The sequence below is a fragment of the Alosa sapidissima genome, chromosome 18, assembly GCF_018492685.1.
Source record: "Alosa sapidissima isolate fAloSap1 chromosome 18, fAloSap1.pri, whole genome shotgun sequence".
NCBI lineage: Eukaryota > Metazoa > Chordata > Actinopteri > Clupeiformes > Clupeidae > Alosa > Alosa sapidissima.
This window is the reverse complement of record NC_055974.1, coordinates 29,280,885-29,295,580: the sequence shown is the minus strand read 5'-3', so window position 1 is coordinate 29,295,580 and position 14,696 is coordinate 29,280,885. Positions and strand designations below refer to the sequence as shown.

The following is a 14,696-nucleotide window of genomic DNA, read 5'->3' as shown; positions in this document are numbered from 1 at the left end:
ACACATACTGTACACTCAAGACGGTGGAAATACGGGACCAACGGTAATAGGGGGAGTTCCGATAGCATTAACGTCAGTGGGATTTGCACGGCTACTCGTCACAACTGCTTGTCACCTTGTATGTATTCTAAAGTTTTGAATACACCCCTCCATAGCATAATTAAGTCCCTTTTGATAGCTTCTGGAAGAAAGTAAATCCATTTATCGACCAAAACGTCCTCAAAGCCTTCTTTCATATAATGTCAGCGGTCATTGTACACAATGTTTTTCTAATCAAGTCTGGTTTGTTTGTCCGAGTTTTCACACGGTAACAATGGGGGGCGGGGCTTAGCGACAGGTCAATTGTAATTATTTTCAGCTATTATAATAAAACAAGAGTCAGTGCTGCAACAATACAAAACATTTATTAACACTCAATACCGCATGTGTATATTTTCAAAACACACAGACATGAACAAACTAACATAAACATACACCAGACGGCACAAGACTTGCAGCCATACAGTGTAACTTTGAATTAACTAATGTAATTTCTAATTCTGTAATTTGCAGCAACAAAGTCAAATGTGTAAAAAAATAACCACATTTTGGAACCATTGTTTTTTTTGTTTTTTTTTTAAACAAAACAGTGTGCCATTGTTGTTTCTTTTGCAACGGGCTCAAAGCCATTCAAAGTCCATTAACCTTCTTAGGAGTGCAGAGACATGAAGGCTGACATTGCTGTTCCTCTTCTCTTGCACCTTCCCACTTCTTGGACTGAACCACTTTGTGGCATTTGTGCCAGAGGCTAGGTTGATCCCTAGGAAGCATCTGAAGTCACAAAATCAGGAAAAAGACACTTAATGAAATACATTGTTTACAAAAGACAAAACCCATCAAGTTGCGGTTTTTCATCATTTTTTGAAATATACAAGGATATTTTATTGTCACATGCAGAGAGTAGGGTAGAGTAGGACATGCAGTGAAGGGTAGCGCTGTGTGCGTGTGCGTGTGGGGGGGGGGGGTTCTTTAAAACTTCTTTGAAATTTTGCTGGCCCCACCTGCACTGCACGCCGGCGACCCGGGTTCGATTCCCGCCCAGTGGTCCTTTCCAGATCCCACCCAGACTCCCTCTCCCACTCACTTCCTGTCACTCTCCACTATCCCGTCACATTAAAGGCATAAAAAAGCCCCAAAAAATAAATAAAAATTCAATAAAAAAAAAGAAAAAAAAAAAGAAAATTGCTTTAATTGCCACGCTGAAGCAGAAAGTAGCTTTGTAAAAATACACCATTTGTTTTTCATGATCGAAAACGTAACAAAGTAATAATCCACTACAATCCCCTTCCAGCACACACCTTTGAATGAATTCCAGTGTGTTCAACGCCTCCTCTTGATACACCAAATTGAACGCATAGTAGCATGCGAATAACGCGGCCAATCCAGCCACAATGTTCTGGTGTGGACCCACAACCACATGGCCCTCAACGCTCAGCATCCAATTTGTTGCTGTGAAGACATCACCCAAAACATAATTAAATAAACATGAGTATAATGATTTATTATTGTTCTTCTGTTCATGTTCTTTCTATTGCCTTCCACATGTGTCATTCATATAGTCTCTACTGTATATAGTCTCATATAGTCTCTAGACAAAAAAACACACTAAGACGATGAGTCTTGGAGACGCAGGAAGCAGTATTGTTCTCTCAACATCAACTGCTGTTGAGAACACCTGTAAGACAAAAAAACAACAAAAGAAACGACAAAAAAATTGAAAACGTCAACTGACCTATTGAGGGTAACATGTCTGTATAGATTCTTATTCATCCAGATCATGGTAGCCAGAAGAGCTGAGTTGTAAGCAACTGGACTTCTTTTTGGAGCTTGAAGACATTTCATCCAAAAGGCTTCTTCATTTGTGTCCTGATGATGGGGAACCAGGAGCTGTATCTCTGGACCACTGGAGGTGGAGCTGTAGACCACACCCATCATCATGTAACAAGAGAGTCACATGAGTCAATCAAGGTGGGAATTGGAGTGGGAGTCATGGTCACAGCATCCAGAGAACAAGAACTGCTCTGATGGTGACGAGCAGTTAAATGGTCATGCTATTACAGTAGATATAGATGGCCTCCTTCACTGCCATTAGATATAGATGGCCTCCTTCACTGCCATTAGATATAGATGGCCTCCTTCACTGCATATATATATATATATATGCAGTGAAGGAAGCAGTGTGTATGTATGTATGTGTATGTATATATATATATATATATATATATATATATATATATATATATATATGCAGTGAAGGAAGCAGTGTGTATGTATGTATGTATATATATATATATATATATATATGCAGTGAAGGAAGCAGTGTGTATGTATGTATGTATGTATGTATATATATATATATATATATATATATATATATATATATATATATATATATATATATATATATATATATATATATATATATATATATATATATATATATATATATATATATATGGCCTCCTTCACAAAATCTGCACGTCAATGTCTTTAAAGGAACACTGATGTTCACATTTTGGATAAGGAAGATTGTTTGTCAAAAGATGGTTTGAGAGGAGGCAAGATTCCCCCATTAGGCCAGAACTAAAGAAGCCTTTTGGATGCAAGGTGAGATGTCTTCAAGCTCCAAAAATCTTTGCTTACAACTTAGCTCCTCTGACGATTGAGGGTAACATGATCAATCCGATATCATTTTCAAGAGCCTAAAGCCTAACATAAAGTGTAATAATTTTATACTTACATCGATCTGTAAAATGAGCCCCTCAGATTTTTCTTTGAAGTGGGCCATCAGCAGCAGAATCACACATGGGCATGGATCACACTTTTCTTCTTTGCTGTACTTGACCAGGATGCGCTCAACCTCATCTGCACTGGTACCTGCTGGTCTGTGCTGGAAGAACCTAAGGATCAGCTTCCCCTTTTCTTCCATAGCCTGTTCCATTTTTCCCAGAATGTTGATGTCGGTGAGCAAATTGAAATGGCTGTACAACTCCCTCGGAATAAAAAGATAGGGCCACTCAAACTCGGGCGGCGTTTGCTCAAAAAAGGTTGAGAACCACTGCCATACATCCTCAAACACATCATGCTTGGGGATGCGAGAATGGGTCTTTTCATATTGCTTTTTAAAAGCCTCAGATTCAAAGAGAGAAGTAAGGGTTTCCTTAATTGGCACATACTGTGCAAAGCATTGTTTTCCTGAGTCATTTGTGCCCAGATACAAAAGGCAGAGGTTCAACATAATTGAAGTTGTTTTTCAAAAAAATGACTAACAACATTTTACGTACAGATCAGCATCGCAACTCTTTTTTAATATATCATCTTTTGTGAGTTCCTCAATTACTTCCGTTACAGTCATGTCTGGCAGTCCAAGTGCGGACAATTTTTCTTTTGAGTTTTGAAAAGAGGTGTGATTGAGCAACATCGTGAACTTCTTGGACCTCTTCAATGATGGTTTAAATGACTGAGGCTGGTAAAAGCAATTTAGCCTGAAGCTTCAAATAAAACATAGAAAAGTTCCTCAAAAAGAGTTCTTTCATTACTTTCACCTGTCTCCAGCTGTTCATCATTTTCCGTGACCGAGGTGGATGGCTGACTCATAATTTGGGAAGGGTTTCCAATCTGCGCTTCTTGGGTTGGTTGTTTATACACCACCTCATGTAGATGTGCAGCAGAACAGTTTTTGTGTACTCGCGAGATATGAGATGCAAAAGTGGATTTCACACCAAACGATTTGTCACAACTCCGAAAAGGATGTTATTTTCCTGCCCTCTTGTATATGGGTTTTTAAATGATTAAGGAAAACCTTCAGATTAATAAACGTAGCCTGACAAAATTCAAACTGACAAATCAGTGTTGTGTCAATTTCTTCACTTCTGTGAGACTTAGATCCCTTATGATCTCTGTATAGATGAGACTTGAAGGCTGCAAATTTTCTGAATGAACGAGAACATTTTGGGACACCACAGGTAAAGGGCAGTTTGGAGCATTACTGTGAAGTTTCATATGACGAGCAAATCCTACTATAGCTTTACTCTCATAGCCACACTGTTTACACTGGTACATCTCTGTATATGAAGAACAAAAAAGGAGAAAACAGAAAAAAGTATGTTTGAAAAGAACACAAATACAATATGCAGAGTTTTAAGTAACCACTCATAGGTGGTTCTACACAGGGGCCAGCGTAGGTCAGGGCCCCTGTAGAATTGCTCCAGCATGAGATGACTGATTGTATGAGATGACTGATAAATTGCTTGACTGGACTGGATTGGATATCTAATGACTGATATTTGACTGCCAACAACTTCAATGGACAGTTTTGGAGAAAAGAGCAGGGATATATCAGCTTCATAGCAACAAAACTCTTTCAGGTCTAATTAAACCCAAAGCAACCTTGAGTAGGCTACATGAGTGCCAAAGTCGAACTCGTTCTCATTACCATCTCCCCGATATAGCCTATCTAATCTAGTTATCTACCACTATCGTGGTTATCCAACCAAGAGCATTATAGGAAGCTTATTACAACTGATGACAAAACATACTCTTTCAATATACATCCAACATAGCATTAATCCTCCTTGAGCCTTCGAGATGACCAAAACTAAAATCATACAAATAGCAGCTAGGGACAGAAGAACATCAGTGGCAAAGTTGAACTCGTACACATCTACTACCACACATTAGTGATCCGCGGGTCAAGTATTTTTAACACCCGCACCAACCTGACCCATCAAGACACCCGACCCACAACCTGTTGAATTAATCCAGCCCGACACAACCCGCTGAAATGGAGAGAAAAAAAAGAAACCGACAAGTTGACATTGTGATTTGCAAGAGCTTCGAGCAAATTGGCGGTGTGCTGTATGGATATCAGTTAAGGTGAAAATTATTCTAAAAGGCCGAGCGACTAAATGCAAACCTCCTTGGAAAATATCAAATCAGGCCTTATGTCAGACCATAATGTTACAAGGTGAAGATATCATGTTCCCCCCTCCATGAACTTGTATGAGAGGGAGGGAAACAAGTCTATCAGGCCTATATTGTTTAAGTGCACTTTGTTGTGAAAGACAAGAGTTTAGGAGATGCATGCAGGCTACACTGGTAGAAGGCTCTGACATGCTGCATATGCAAGACAGAACAGGGAAGAGACAAGGAGAGCTTTTTCCTAAATATAATTCAAATATTTTAAAGTTATTCAGATTTTGACGCAACCCGCATTTTTCTCTTAAAATAACCGCCCACACTGCCCTATGGTCGACCAGCGCATCACTACCGCACATCTAACACCACGAGATCTTGGCCCAGTTAACCAATGGAAAACCATGAAGCATAGCAACCGTTACCAAGAGTATACAAATCGTTCATGGACGATTCGTGAACGATAGGAAGTTTCTGACTAAGGGCTCTTACAGAGTCAACACATCGCTACGCATACGCGCCCACAAGGCTACGCATCGCTACGCTTCGGCCGCCATTATGCGTCGATGCGTAGCAAAATGTGTCATACCAGTTTCTGATACGCGACGCACTGACGTGTATGTCTATGTGTAGCAGGGTGAGGTTTTCGAAGAGGGAAAGCGTCACTGTAGCCAGACCACACCACCCTGGGCCTAGCACCCAGGGAATGAGTTAAGAGAACACACAATTGCACACAGGTTTGTATACACAAGGCAGAGACATGAATTCCAGGGAAAACATGACCAAGTTTATTGAACTGAAGCCAGGGAAAAGGAAGGGGGGGATAGCTGCAAAAAGACAAGACTAATCAGAGTTAGGAAAGTACAAAACTATTTATTATGTTCTCTTGTTGCTCTTTTATTTTAAAATTTGATCACAACTAACAGGTTCCATAGGGGAGGTATGATGGAGCAGGATGAGCAAGGCAGGGGCTTACCTGGGGGCTTACCTGGGGGAGCAGGATGAGCAAGGCAGGGGCTTACCTGGGGGCTTACCTGGGGGAGCAGGATGAGCAAGGCAGGGGCTTACCTGGGGGAGCAGGATGAGCAAGGCAGGGGCTTACCTGGGGGAGACAGACTACTGAGAATGTGCCCTAGAGCCCACACACACGCACATGCACAGCAAGAAAAATCAAATAGTAACACTGCAGACCACAGCAAACATTCTGATAATTCACACCAAAATGTGCATCTTTACTGCACCCCCACTAAGTGACTAACTAGCCTCCCGCCAGCGAGAACCCTGCCTGCCAAATTAACAAACAGTTGTTGCTCCCAGACCCTATGGATAGACAGACACTTGATAACTAAGATAAAAGTAAAGTAAAACAAAAAGGGTACAAGTACAATGCAGGCAGTTGCCAAGTGCAAGCAAAGCTAAACAGAAACCAAACAAAACAAGACAGCAGCACGACCTACACTGAGGGCAACACGGATGGAAAAGCTGTGCTACCTGGAAGACAAACAAAACACATCAAACCTGATACCATTTCCCCAAACATCCATTCATTTTAGAGCTATACATACCCATATTCTTCTCTATGCCAATTTTCCCACTGACAGCAGATGAGGATAGCACATCCATCCATCTAGGGCTACAGAGAAATGGAGTTTAGCTAAACCAAGCACATTTTAGTGTACAGCATTAGGGCAGCAACATACCTGATGGTCGGTAGACCCCAGTGCTCAGCCGAGGGACAAACAGTGGAACCTACCGAGCTTCTTCTTCTTCTTCTTCTTCTTCGAATTTTAACGGCAGCTTGCATCCAATTAGTTGCATTACTGCCATCTACAGGACTTCTACTGCATTACACTATATTCTGTTAAATAAACCAGTATCCATTAAAAACTTAAAGAAAATTCTTTTTCCACTCCCACTTGACCCTATTTCTAAAATACCTTTTAGAGATAGATCTTCTACTCCAATCTCTCTCAAAACTCTAAACAACTCTTGTCTGTGGGAATCCATTCTGATGATTTCCTAAAACAAAGAGAGTACTGTTCAGAAATGTATGTCCTATTCTCAATCTTGCAATAATAATTTCCTCCTTACGTCTCATCCCCTTTTTAGAAACATTAACTGAGTCCTGACCCTACTAGATATAGAAAAGAGGGGCCTTCCTTTGTTTAGAAACATTAACGGAGTCCTGACCCTACTAGATATAGAAACATTAACTGAGTCCTGACCCTACTAGATATAGAAACATTAACTGAGTCCTGACGCTACTAGATATAGAAAAGAGGGGCCTCCCTTGGTTTTCTTGTTCCCAAAGCTGTTGCCATTTTAAAATAATTTCCTGCCACACAATACTTTTGCCTTCTGACTTAGACAGATTTATGTGGACATCTATAGCTTCCTTTTCCACAGCTTTCTTGGTTAACTTATCAGCCTTTTCATTTGACCTAATGCCCACATGAGCTGGAACCCATAAAAAAGACATTTCTACCCCCCTCCTTTTTACAGCTCTTATTGCCAGTAGAATCTCATATATAAGGTCTTGACGGCTCTTTGATAACCCTTTCCCTAAACTATTGATAGCTGATACAGAATCACTACATATTAACACTTTACGAGTTTGAATCTGTTCAGTCCATTGCACTGCCATCAATATTGCATATAACTCCACTGTAAATACACTAAGAAAATTAGAAGTTCTTTTAAAGGTTTGGATATTCCAACCCTGAACAACAAAAGCAAATTGACAATTAAAGCATCTCATTGGTTTATGAGTAAACTCTCTCACATTATATCTCATATACCCAAAGTAAAGAACCAGGGGCAACTCTTTAGTACTAAACTGAATTACAACTGACTCAGTTTCCGTTTTCTCAAACCCCCTTGTCAAACGCTTGGCACTTTGAACAGCATCACACTTTTCTTTGATATTCTTAACTAGCTCCTTCATATCCACTGATAAAGGAATCCCATAAATCACCCCTTTACTTCCTTGATCACCAACTTTCACACTCTTCACTACTTTTGTTTTTCCAACTGTTTGCAATTTTTCAGCCCTTCCAACCTGCTCTTCAGAGACACATCCAATCAACAAATTTCCATCACTCAAAATTCTAGCATATTTCACTTCTCCCACCTGATTCTTAATTATCTTTGTCAAATTTATCGGGTCTATACTCTTAACTCCTCCATCCTCATCAAACCTCACAACATTCCATTTCTCCTCCTTCTCCTTGTTTTCCCTCAACCTCTTAGCTTTAAGCACCCTCCTAATTCGCCAACTACCATCATCCTCATCTAAGTCCTCCATACTCCAACAATCCTCCTCCTGATTTCCCTCCATGATAAGGAAATATCAGCAAACGCACTGTATACCGGACCTATACAGGCCGTCGGCCAGTGCACTCGCAAAATATTTCTCAAATCAAACTAACCCCGATACTAAAACAAAAGAAAGAAAGAAAAAAAAATAAATAAATAATGCTGCTTTGATTTTGCAAAACACCGCTACACCTGTTTCCAAACTTTTGCTTGCTTCAAACAAAACGCTCCCGCCATGTGTCTCCCCGGAAACCTCCACAGCCTACCGAGCTTCTTGCTGTAGAGCTCCTAAAGTAGCACATGGTGGGCCTAATTGAATGATTGGCCCCACCCACTCATTAGCAGAGGGGCCAGGAGAGACCAGGAGGAAAGAGCAAGCAAGCAGACAAGCCTGCCTGCTACATACTGTATGCGTTGTCGGTGGGGGCAACACTGCAAGTATTGTACATTATGTCAAGTATATGTTATATTTACAGAAGAAGGTTTGAATACAATGGCCAGAGAAGAGGAAAAATTATGCAAGCTTATCTTTTTTTTTACGGTCTATGGAGCTCCACATTGTATGTTACATGCTATTTATTGTGTATAACATGATTGTCACTTGGAGGAGACTTCAGACTTGTAGATAACTTACGTTAGTATAGTTAGCTAACCGCTGCTAACGTGCTAGCATCGTCACGTCAGAAAACCATGGGGCTGTGTACATTTGTTCACCATATATTAATAAAGTTGAAGTGGCTCTGCAATGTAGGCTATGTTTCCGTTTAAAACGGAACATGTTTTCCCACTCGACATTATAAAAGAAGTACTGAGACAGTCGTAAATCGCGGGCTGTTATCCCAGTGGACGCAACCAATCCCATAGGAGGCACTGGCGCAACGCTACCCAGCAACAGCTCAGTAATGGCGCAATGGCGCAATGCTACCCAGCAACAGCTCAGTAATGGCGCAACGCTACCCAGCAGCAGCTCAGTAATGGCGCCCGCTTACTTCCAGTAGTTTCACCGGGTTCGTGATTAGTTCGCAACAAAGAATCGTAATAATAATTCCCATAATACTAAATTGTAGGCCTACGACACAAATCTTCATAATACAATCCAGCAGTCACAACACTCTAGTGTATCTTGCTGTTTGATGGTTAACATCTTCAAAAAACAGTGCAGTTTTGAGTCCCACACCCCATATATTCCAACTAAGGCGAATAAAATTATGCCAAATGCTGTTAGTCACACAAATAAATAAGGAAACATTATTCTTACCAAAATGCTGTTTTTGCAGCTTTCTCTCCTCACCTCACTTCAAGGTTGATTCGATCCTGTCGGTGACACACATAACTTTCTCATACCGAGTTTAGACAATGTACAGTAGCACCTAACTACCTTAGCTAGCGGCATGTTAGCCTAACATTTTAGTCTTCCATTAAACTGCAGAGCCTGGGATTACACTCGTTTGAAAAATATTCTTGAGCTAACTTTATTTTTAGTTGTGCAAACCAGGCTGACACACGATTAAATCCTATGCATGTTACTACTTGAATCACATTTTGAAGAGAAACTTGCAAGGTTGGTTTCCAGCCATGATATGCCAGGTGAAAGGCATAGCCTCAAAAAAGGTTACTAAAGTCATATTGTTAAAAACTAAAATAATTACTCTCTTTAAATCAGGAAAAATGTAGCATAACCATGCATACAAGCTTGCCTAGTTTCTCTTTAATAGTTTAGACTAATAACATAATACTTACTCTTCATTGAGTGGATGAATGCTGGGTTCGCTCTCCTCCTTCCGCCATCAAGTGCCTATCCTCTTACAAACCGCCAATATTAGCCTAACAGTGTTTAACTGTAATGTATCATTTACAGTCAGAACCAAGTGAAAACATAACCATGCTGTAATTTTAAAATGTGTTACAGCTTTAAATTACTGTAATTATTGTTTAATCATAAATACATTGCAATATACAGTTACGCCTTGTAAAAGGATAGTAATTTTTTACTTTAGAAATTACAGAAATTTGTTACAGTGTAACCTTCCTTATGGAGCACAATGTCCTGAGCAAAAATCAAATCAGATTTCTCCCAAATTACCGCACTACGGACCACATTTACACACCCTAATAACTAAACATGTAAACCAAACAAAAAAAGGACAAATATTTGCTTGTTTTATTGATTTCAAAAAAGCATTTGATTCGATTTGGCATGAGGGATTATATTATAAACTTTTACAAAGTGGTGTAGGGGGTAAAGTATACCAGTTAATAAAGACAATGTATTCTGAAAACAAAAACACTGAAAATTGGCAACAGAATTACAGAATCCTTCACTCAAAAAAGAGGAGTAAGGCAGGGCTGTAGCCTCAGTCCAACACTGTTCAATATCTACATCAATGAGTTAGCGGTGCAGTTGGACCAGTCTACAGCTCCTGGCCTTGCTCTACATGAGAAATAAATCAAATTCTTCTTCTATGCGGATGACCTGGTGCTGATGTCTCCCACAGTCTACAGCTCCTGGCCTTGCTCTACATGAGAAAGAAATCAAATTCTTCTTCTATGCGGATGACCTGGTGCTGATGTCTCCCACAGTCTACAGCTCCTGGCCTTGCTCTACATGAGAAAGAAATCAAGTTCTTCCTCTATGCGGATGACCTGGTGCTGATGTCTCCCGCTGCACAGGGGCTACAGCAGCACCTGGACCTGCTAGAGAAATACTGTCAGCACTGGGCCCTGAAAGTAAATCTAAAAAAGACAAATATCATGGCAATTTTTGTAATCAGTAACGTAATCAGTTGGATTACCAAAAACATGTAACGTAATCTGATTACTTTAGGATTACTTTTAGATTACTTCAATAAATATGTCCCTTAAGTAAAAGACACCACCACTGAATTGATGAAAGAATTCTCATTCTATTTTTCTCTTTATTATTTCATTACATCTAAGAAATCTCTTTGCTCTGAGGAAAGAAATCCTGTGTGAATTAACTGATCTTTTCCTCCAAAAATCTTAATGTAGCCCCTTGTTTTAGTGTTACCATTTACTTTGAGGTCACCAGGTCCCATTGTCTGAAAACCCCCCAAAACTAATACATTTCTATAGCTATTCTCCACTTTGGGGGTGGTGTTTTGGTGGTTGAAATTTTCACCCCATCCCAAAATTGATCACTTAGTCATCATGGATGTGATCATGGATCGCTATTCTCCAAACATGCACAGCTCAGGTTAACCTTTATAAGGGCACACCTGGACAATGAATTTAGCTTTCGCTCAATTTTTTTGACCCAGGGACATGGCCTGAGATTGAATGACACCATGTCCATTTCAATTGTGGGGATGAGAAAATTATTCCTTTGGGATGCTTTTCAACCAGGGGGACCTGGTGACTTTCTCAAAGTAAACGGTAACACTAAAACAAGGGGCTACATTACATTAAGATTAGGAGGAAAAGATCAGGCAGTGTGCCGAGAGACCTGCCCCAATACTAAATAAGTTAGTAAGTTCTGATCCCGTGAGGGACATTTGGTCTCCCAATCCGTGAATTAGTGAAGCACACACAGCACACAGTGAACACACAGTGAGATGAAGCACACACCAACCCGGAGCAGTGAGCTGTCTGCCACAGCGGCGCTCGGGGAGCAGTGAGGGGTTAGGTGCCTTGCTCAAGGGCACTTCAGCCGTGGATGTGGACATGGGAGAGCAGTGCTCAACCACTTCCCCCGCCCACATTTTTTCTACTGGTCGGGGATCGTACCGGCAAGCCCGAAGCTTGTCAAATTAAAAGATAGCTAGGCTATCATAAAAAAGTTGCATTATTTGTATGATAAAATGTAATCAGGTAATCCCCAACAATGTAACTGTAATCTGATTACACATTTTTTTTTATTGTAATCTGGGCTGATTATAGTTACTTGATTTTTGTAATCTGATTACGTAATCCAGATTACATGTAATCCGTTACTACCCAACCCTGGCCACACACGCACACACACATACCAGTTTGTTTGTTAATCTTGGATGCATATCTATTTGCCATGTACTGTATTTCAAGCATTCTCTATGTAAATGTATGTCTAAATGTATATTCTGCTTTGGCAATGCAAACATATTTGTCATGCTAGTAAAGCTCACTTGAATTGAATTGAATTGAGAGGCAGAGAGTGATAGAGAGAGAGAGGGAGAGAGAGGCAGAGTGATAGAGACAGAGAGAGAGGGAGAGAGAGAGGCAGAGAGAGGGAGATAGAGAGAGAGAGAGTGATAGAGAGAGGGAGAGAGAGAGAGAGGCAGAGAGTGATGGAGACAGAGAGAGGGAGAGAGAGAGAGAAGTCTGGGAGAGAAAATGTGTGGTAATAGAGAAGATAACTCATAATATAAATCCTTTTCTGTTTGAAATTAAAAGTAATACGTGTGCTCAGTAAAAAGAGAGGGATTTCATCATAATGTTTCTGTGTGGTAGAATTCATATGACCTACAGTGCCTTTTACACTAACAGTAGTGGAATGGGCGTCTGATTGGAGCTTTCATTAGTGCTGGCAGTGAAGGCCCGTCCCGGCCAGTGTCCAACAGAGTTGCGTCCGAACCCAACAGGCATTTTCATTTTTATGTCTGAACCCGACCCGAGCCCGACGCAGATGATGCCTCAGTTATTTCCATGCTATTGATTCATGGAAATGATTGGTTCATGTTTGTGGATAACCTGTCTTTAGCCCATTACATGGAACAAACAACAAATGGAATTTTTAATGACAGAATCCGATGAGCGTGCATGCACGCAGGTCACACATAGGGCACATTAACACAAGAGGCCCAAACATAGCCTATTGAAATATAATTCTAGTCTTACCATTGAAGAAAAGTCTTGAAATGAACTCCAACAGTCTTTGAAACTACAGTCCTTCTGTCACTGATCCATATGGAGCATCAACAATTAATTGGGGCAACTTAAGGAAATCCTCTCCTCCAGCTGAACAAGACGACATTATACCGGTAGCCTATACCGGCGACATTATACCGGTAGCCTATCCCGGCGACATTATCCCGGTAGCCTATACCGGCGACATTATACCGGTAGCCTTTACCACAGTAGCCTATTGAACGCAAATAGGCCTACCTCCACATAGAAGGCCTAGACTTAATTCGATTTGTTTTCTTTAGTCTTGAAATCTCCCGATAGGCTATCAACTTTTTTATAACGTCACCCAAGACAGCCTGTCGTGCCGCCAGAAATATACGTTGTCACAGCTACATAAACAAATCTTGCACACATGTGAAGCAGACCTGTTGGTTACCAAACATAATAAGCTTTAATTTTAAATGTAAAGAATCCCATGCATATAACCCTAGTATCATTTCTAAATATTTGTCCGAACCCGACCCGACCCGTTGGGCCTGGACAGGCTCGAGTTGGGTAGCCACACTCTAGTAGTGTGTGTGTGTGTGTGTCCGAGCCGAGTTGAGAGGGCCGGGGTGTTCCAGACTGCTCCGCCACACAACTCACACTCGGGAGAACAGGGAACCGTTGCCATGGAAACTCCACTGAAAGAAGACTGTGTGTGCGTGTGTGTGTGTGTGTGCGCATGCGTTTGTGTGTGTGTGTGTGTGTGCATGTGCACACATTAGTGTCGACCAGGAAGGCAGTGAATAGTACCAGACAGAAGGAAAAAAGAGAATAAAACTCCTTGAACCATTTTCCATTCCTGATAACTCCAGCACTTGCTGTTGAGATATCACCTGACACAACTCTCTCTCTCTCTCACTCACACACACACACACACACACACACACACACACGTAGACATCCCCTGACATGATTCACACACTCTCCACTGCTTTCCTGCCAGTCACGTACACTGCTATCTCTCTCTCCCCCTTTTTCACACCGTCACGCTACATACAGTCCCTCTCTCTCTCTCTCTCTACCTCCCTCCTCAGCTCCTCCCATCTTCCCTCTCTCTCTCTCTCTCTCTCTCTCATTATTTCCCCCAAATGCTGTTTCTCTCTACATCACTCCTTCACCTGTCTGTTACTATTTATCTCTCTCCCTCGCTCTCTCACCTCTCCTCTCTCCCTCCCCCCCCCCTCCTCTCTCCCTCCTCTCTCCCTCTCCCTCCTTCTCCCTCCCCCCCCTCCTCTCTCCCTCTCCCCCCCTCCTCTCTCTCTCTCCCTCCTTCTCCCTCTCTCCCTCCCCCCCCTCCTCTCTCCCTCTCTCCCCCTCCTCTCTCCCTCTCCCTCCTTTTCCCTCTATATATCTCCCTCAGAGAAGCCTCTCTGCTCTGACACCAGATGGTTCTATCAGTGCATGTGACGTTTCAGAGAGGAGTTCAATGTGTGTGTGTGTGTGTGTGTGTGTGTGTGTGTGTTGCTTATCGGACATGTGGTAACACTGCAGACAGTTCGCCCAGCACCAGACACAATGTGTAATTCATGATGATATATTGA

General features: G+C 41.4%; 2 protein-coding genes across 3 annotated transcripts; both read right to left on the bottom strand.

Annotated features, from left to right (window-relative positions):
• Positions 1-430: 430 nt before the first annotated feature.
• On the bottom strand, positions 431-6,840 carry LOC121690513. Of its 2 annotated transcripts, XM_042071102.1 has the most exons (5): positions 6,654-6,840; positions 2,780-3,032; positions 1,646-1,714; positions 1,338-1,504; positions 431-810 (listed from the first exon to the last, which is right to left on the bottom strand). In XM_042071102.1, the coding sequence occupies exons 1-5, from the start codon at positions 6,755-6,757 to the stop codon at positions 660-662; spliced, it is 744 nt and encodes a 247-aa protein (XP_041927036.1). In that variant the 5' UTR covers positions 6,758-6,840; the 3' UTR covers positions 431-659. The 2 variants fall into 2 exon arrangements, 1 of the variants encoding a protein (XP_041927036.1); XR_006025104.1 differs by lacking the exons at positions 431-810; positions 1,338-1,504; positions 1,646-1,714; positions 2,780-3,032 and adding an exon at positions 6,283-6,586.
• Positions 6,841-6,979: 139 nt separating this feature from the next.
• Positions 6,980-8,397, bottom strand: LOC121690512. The gene is made up of 2 exons (XM_042071101.1): positions 7,239-8,397; positions 6,980-7,108 (listed from the first exon to the last, which is right to left on the bottom strand). Exons 1-2 carry the CDS (start codon positions 8,288-8,290, stop codon positions 7,048-7,050), a joined length of 1,113 nt encoding a protein of 370 aa, XP_041927035.1. The 5' UTR covers positions 8,291-8,397; the 3' UTR covers positions 6,980-7,047.
• Positions 8,398-14,696: the final 6,299 nt, after the last annotated feature.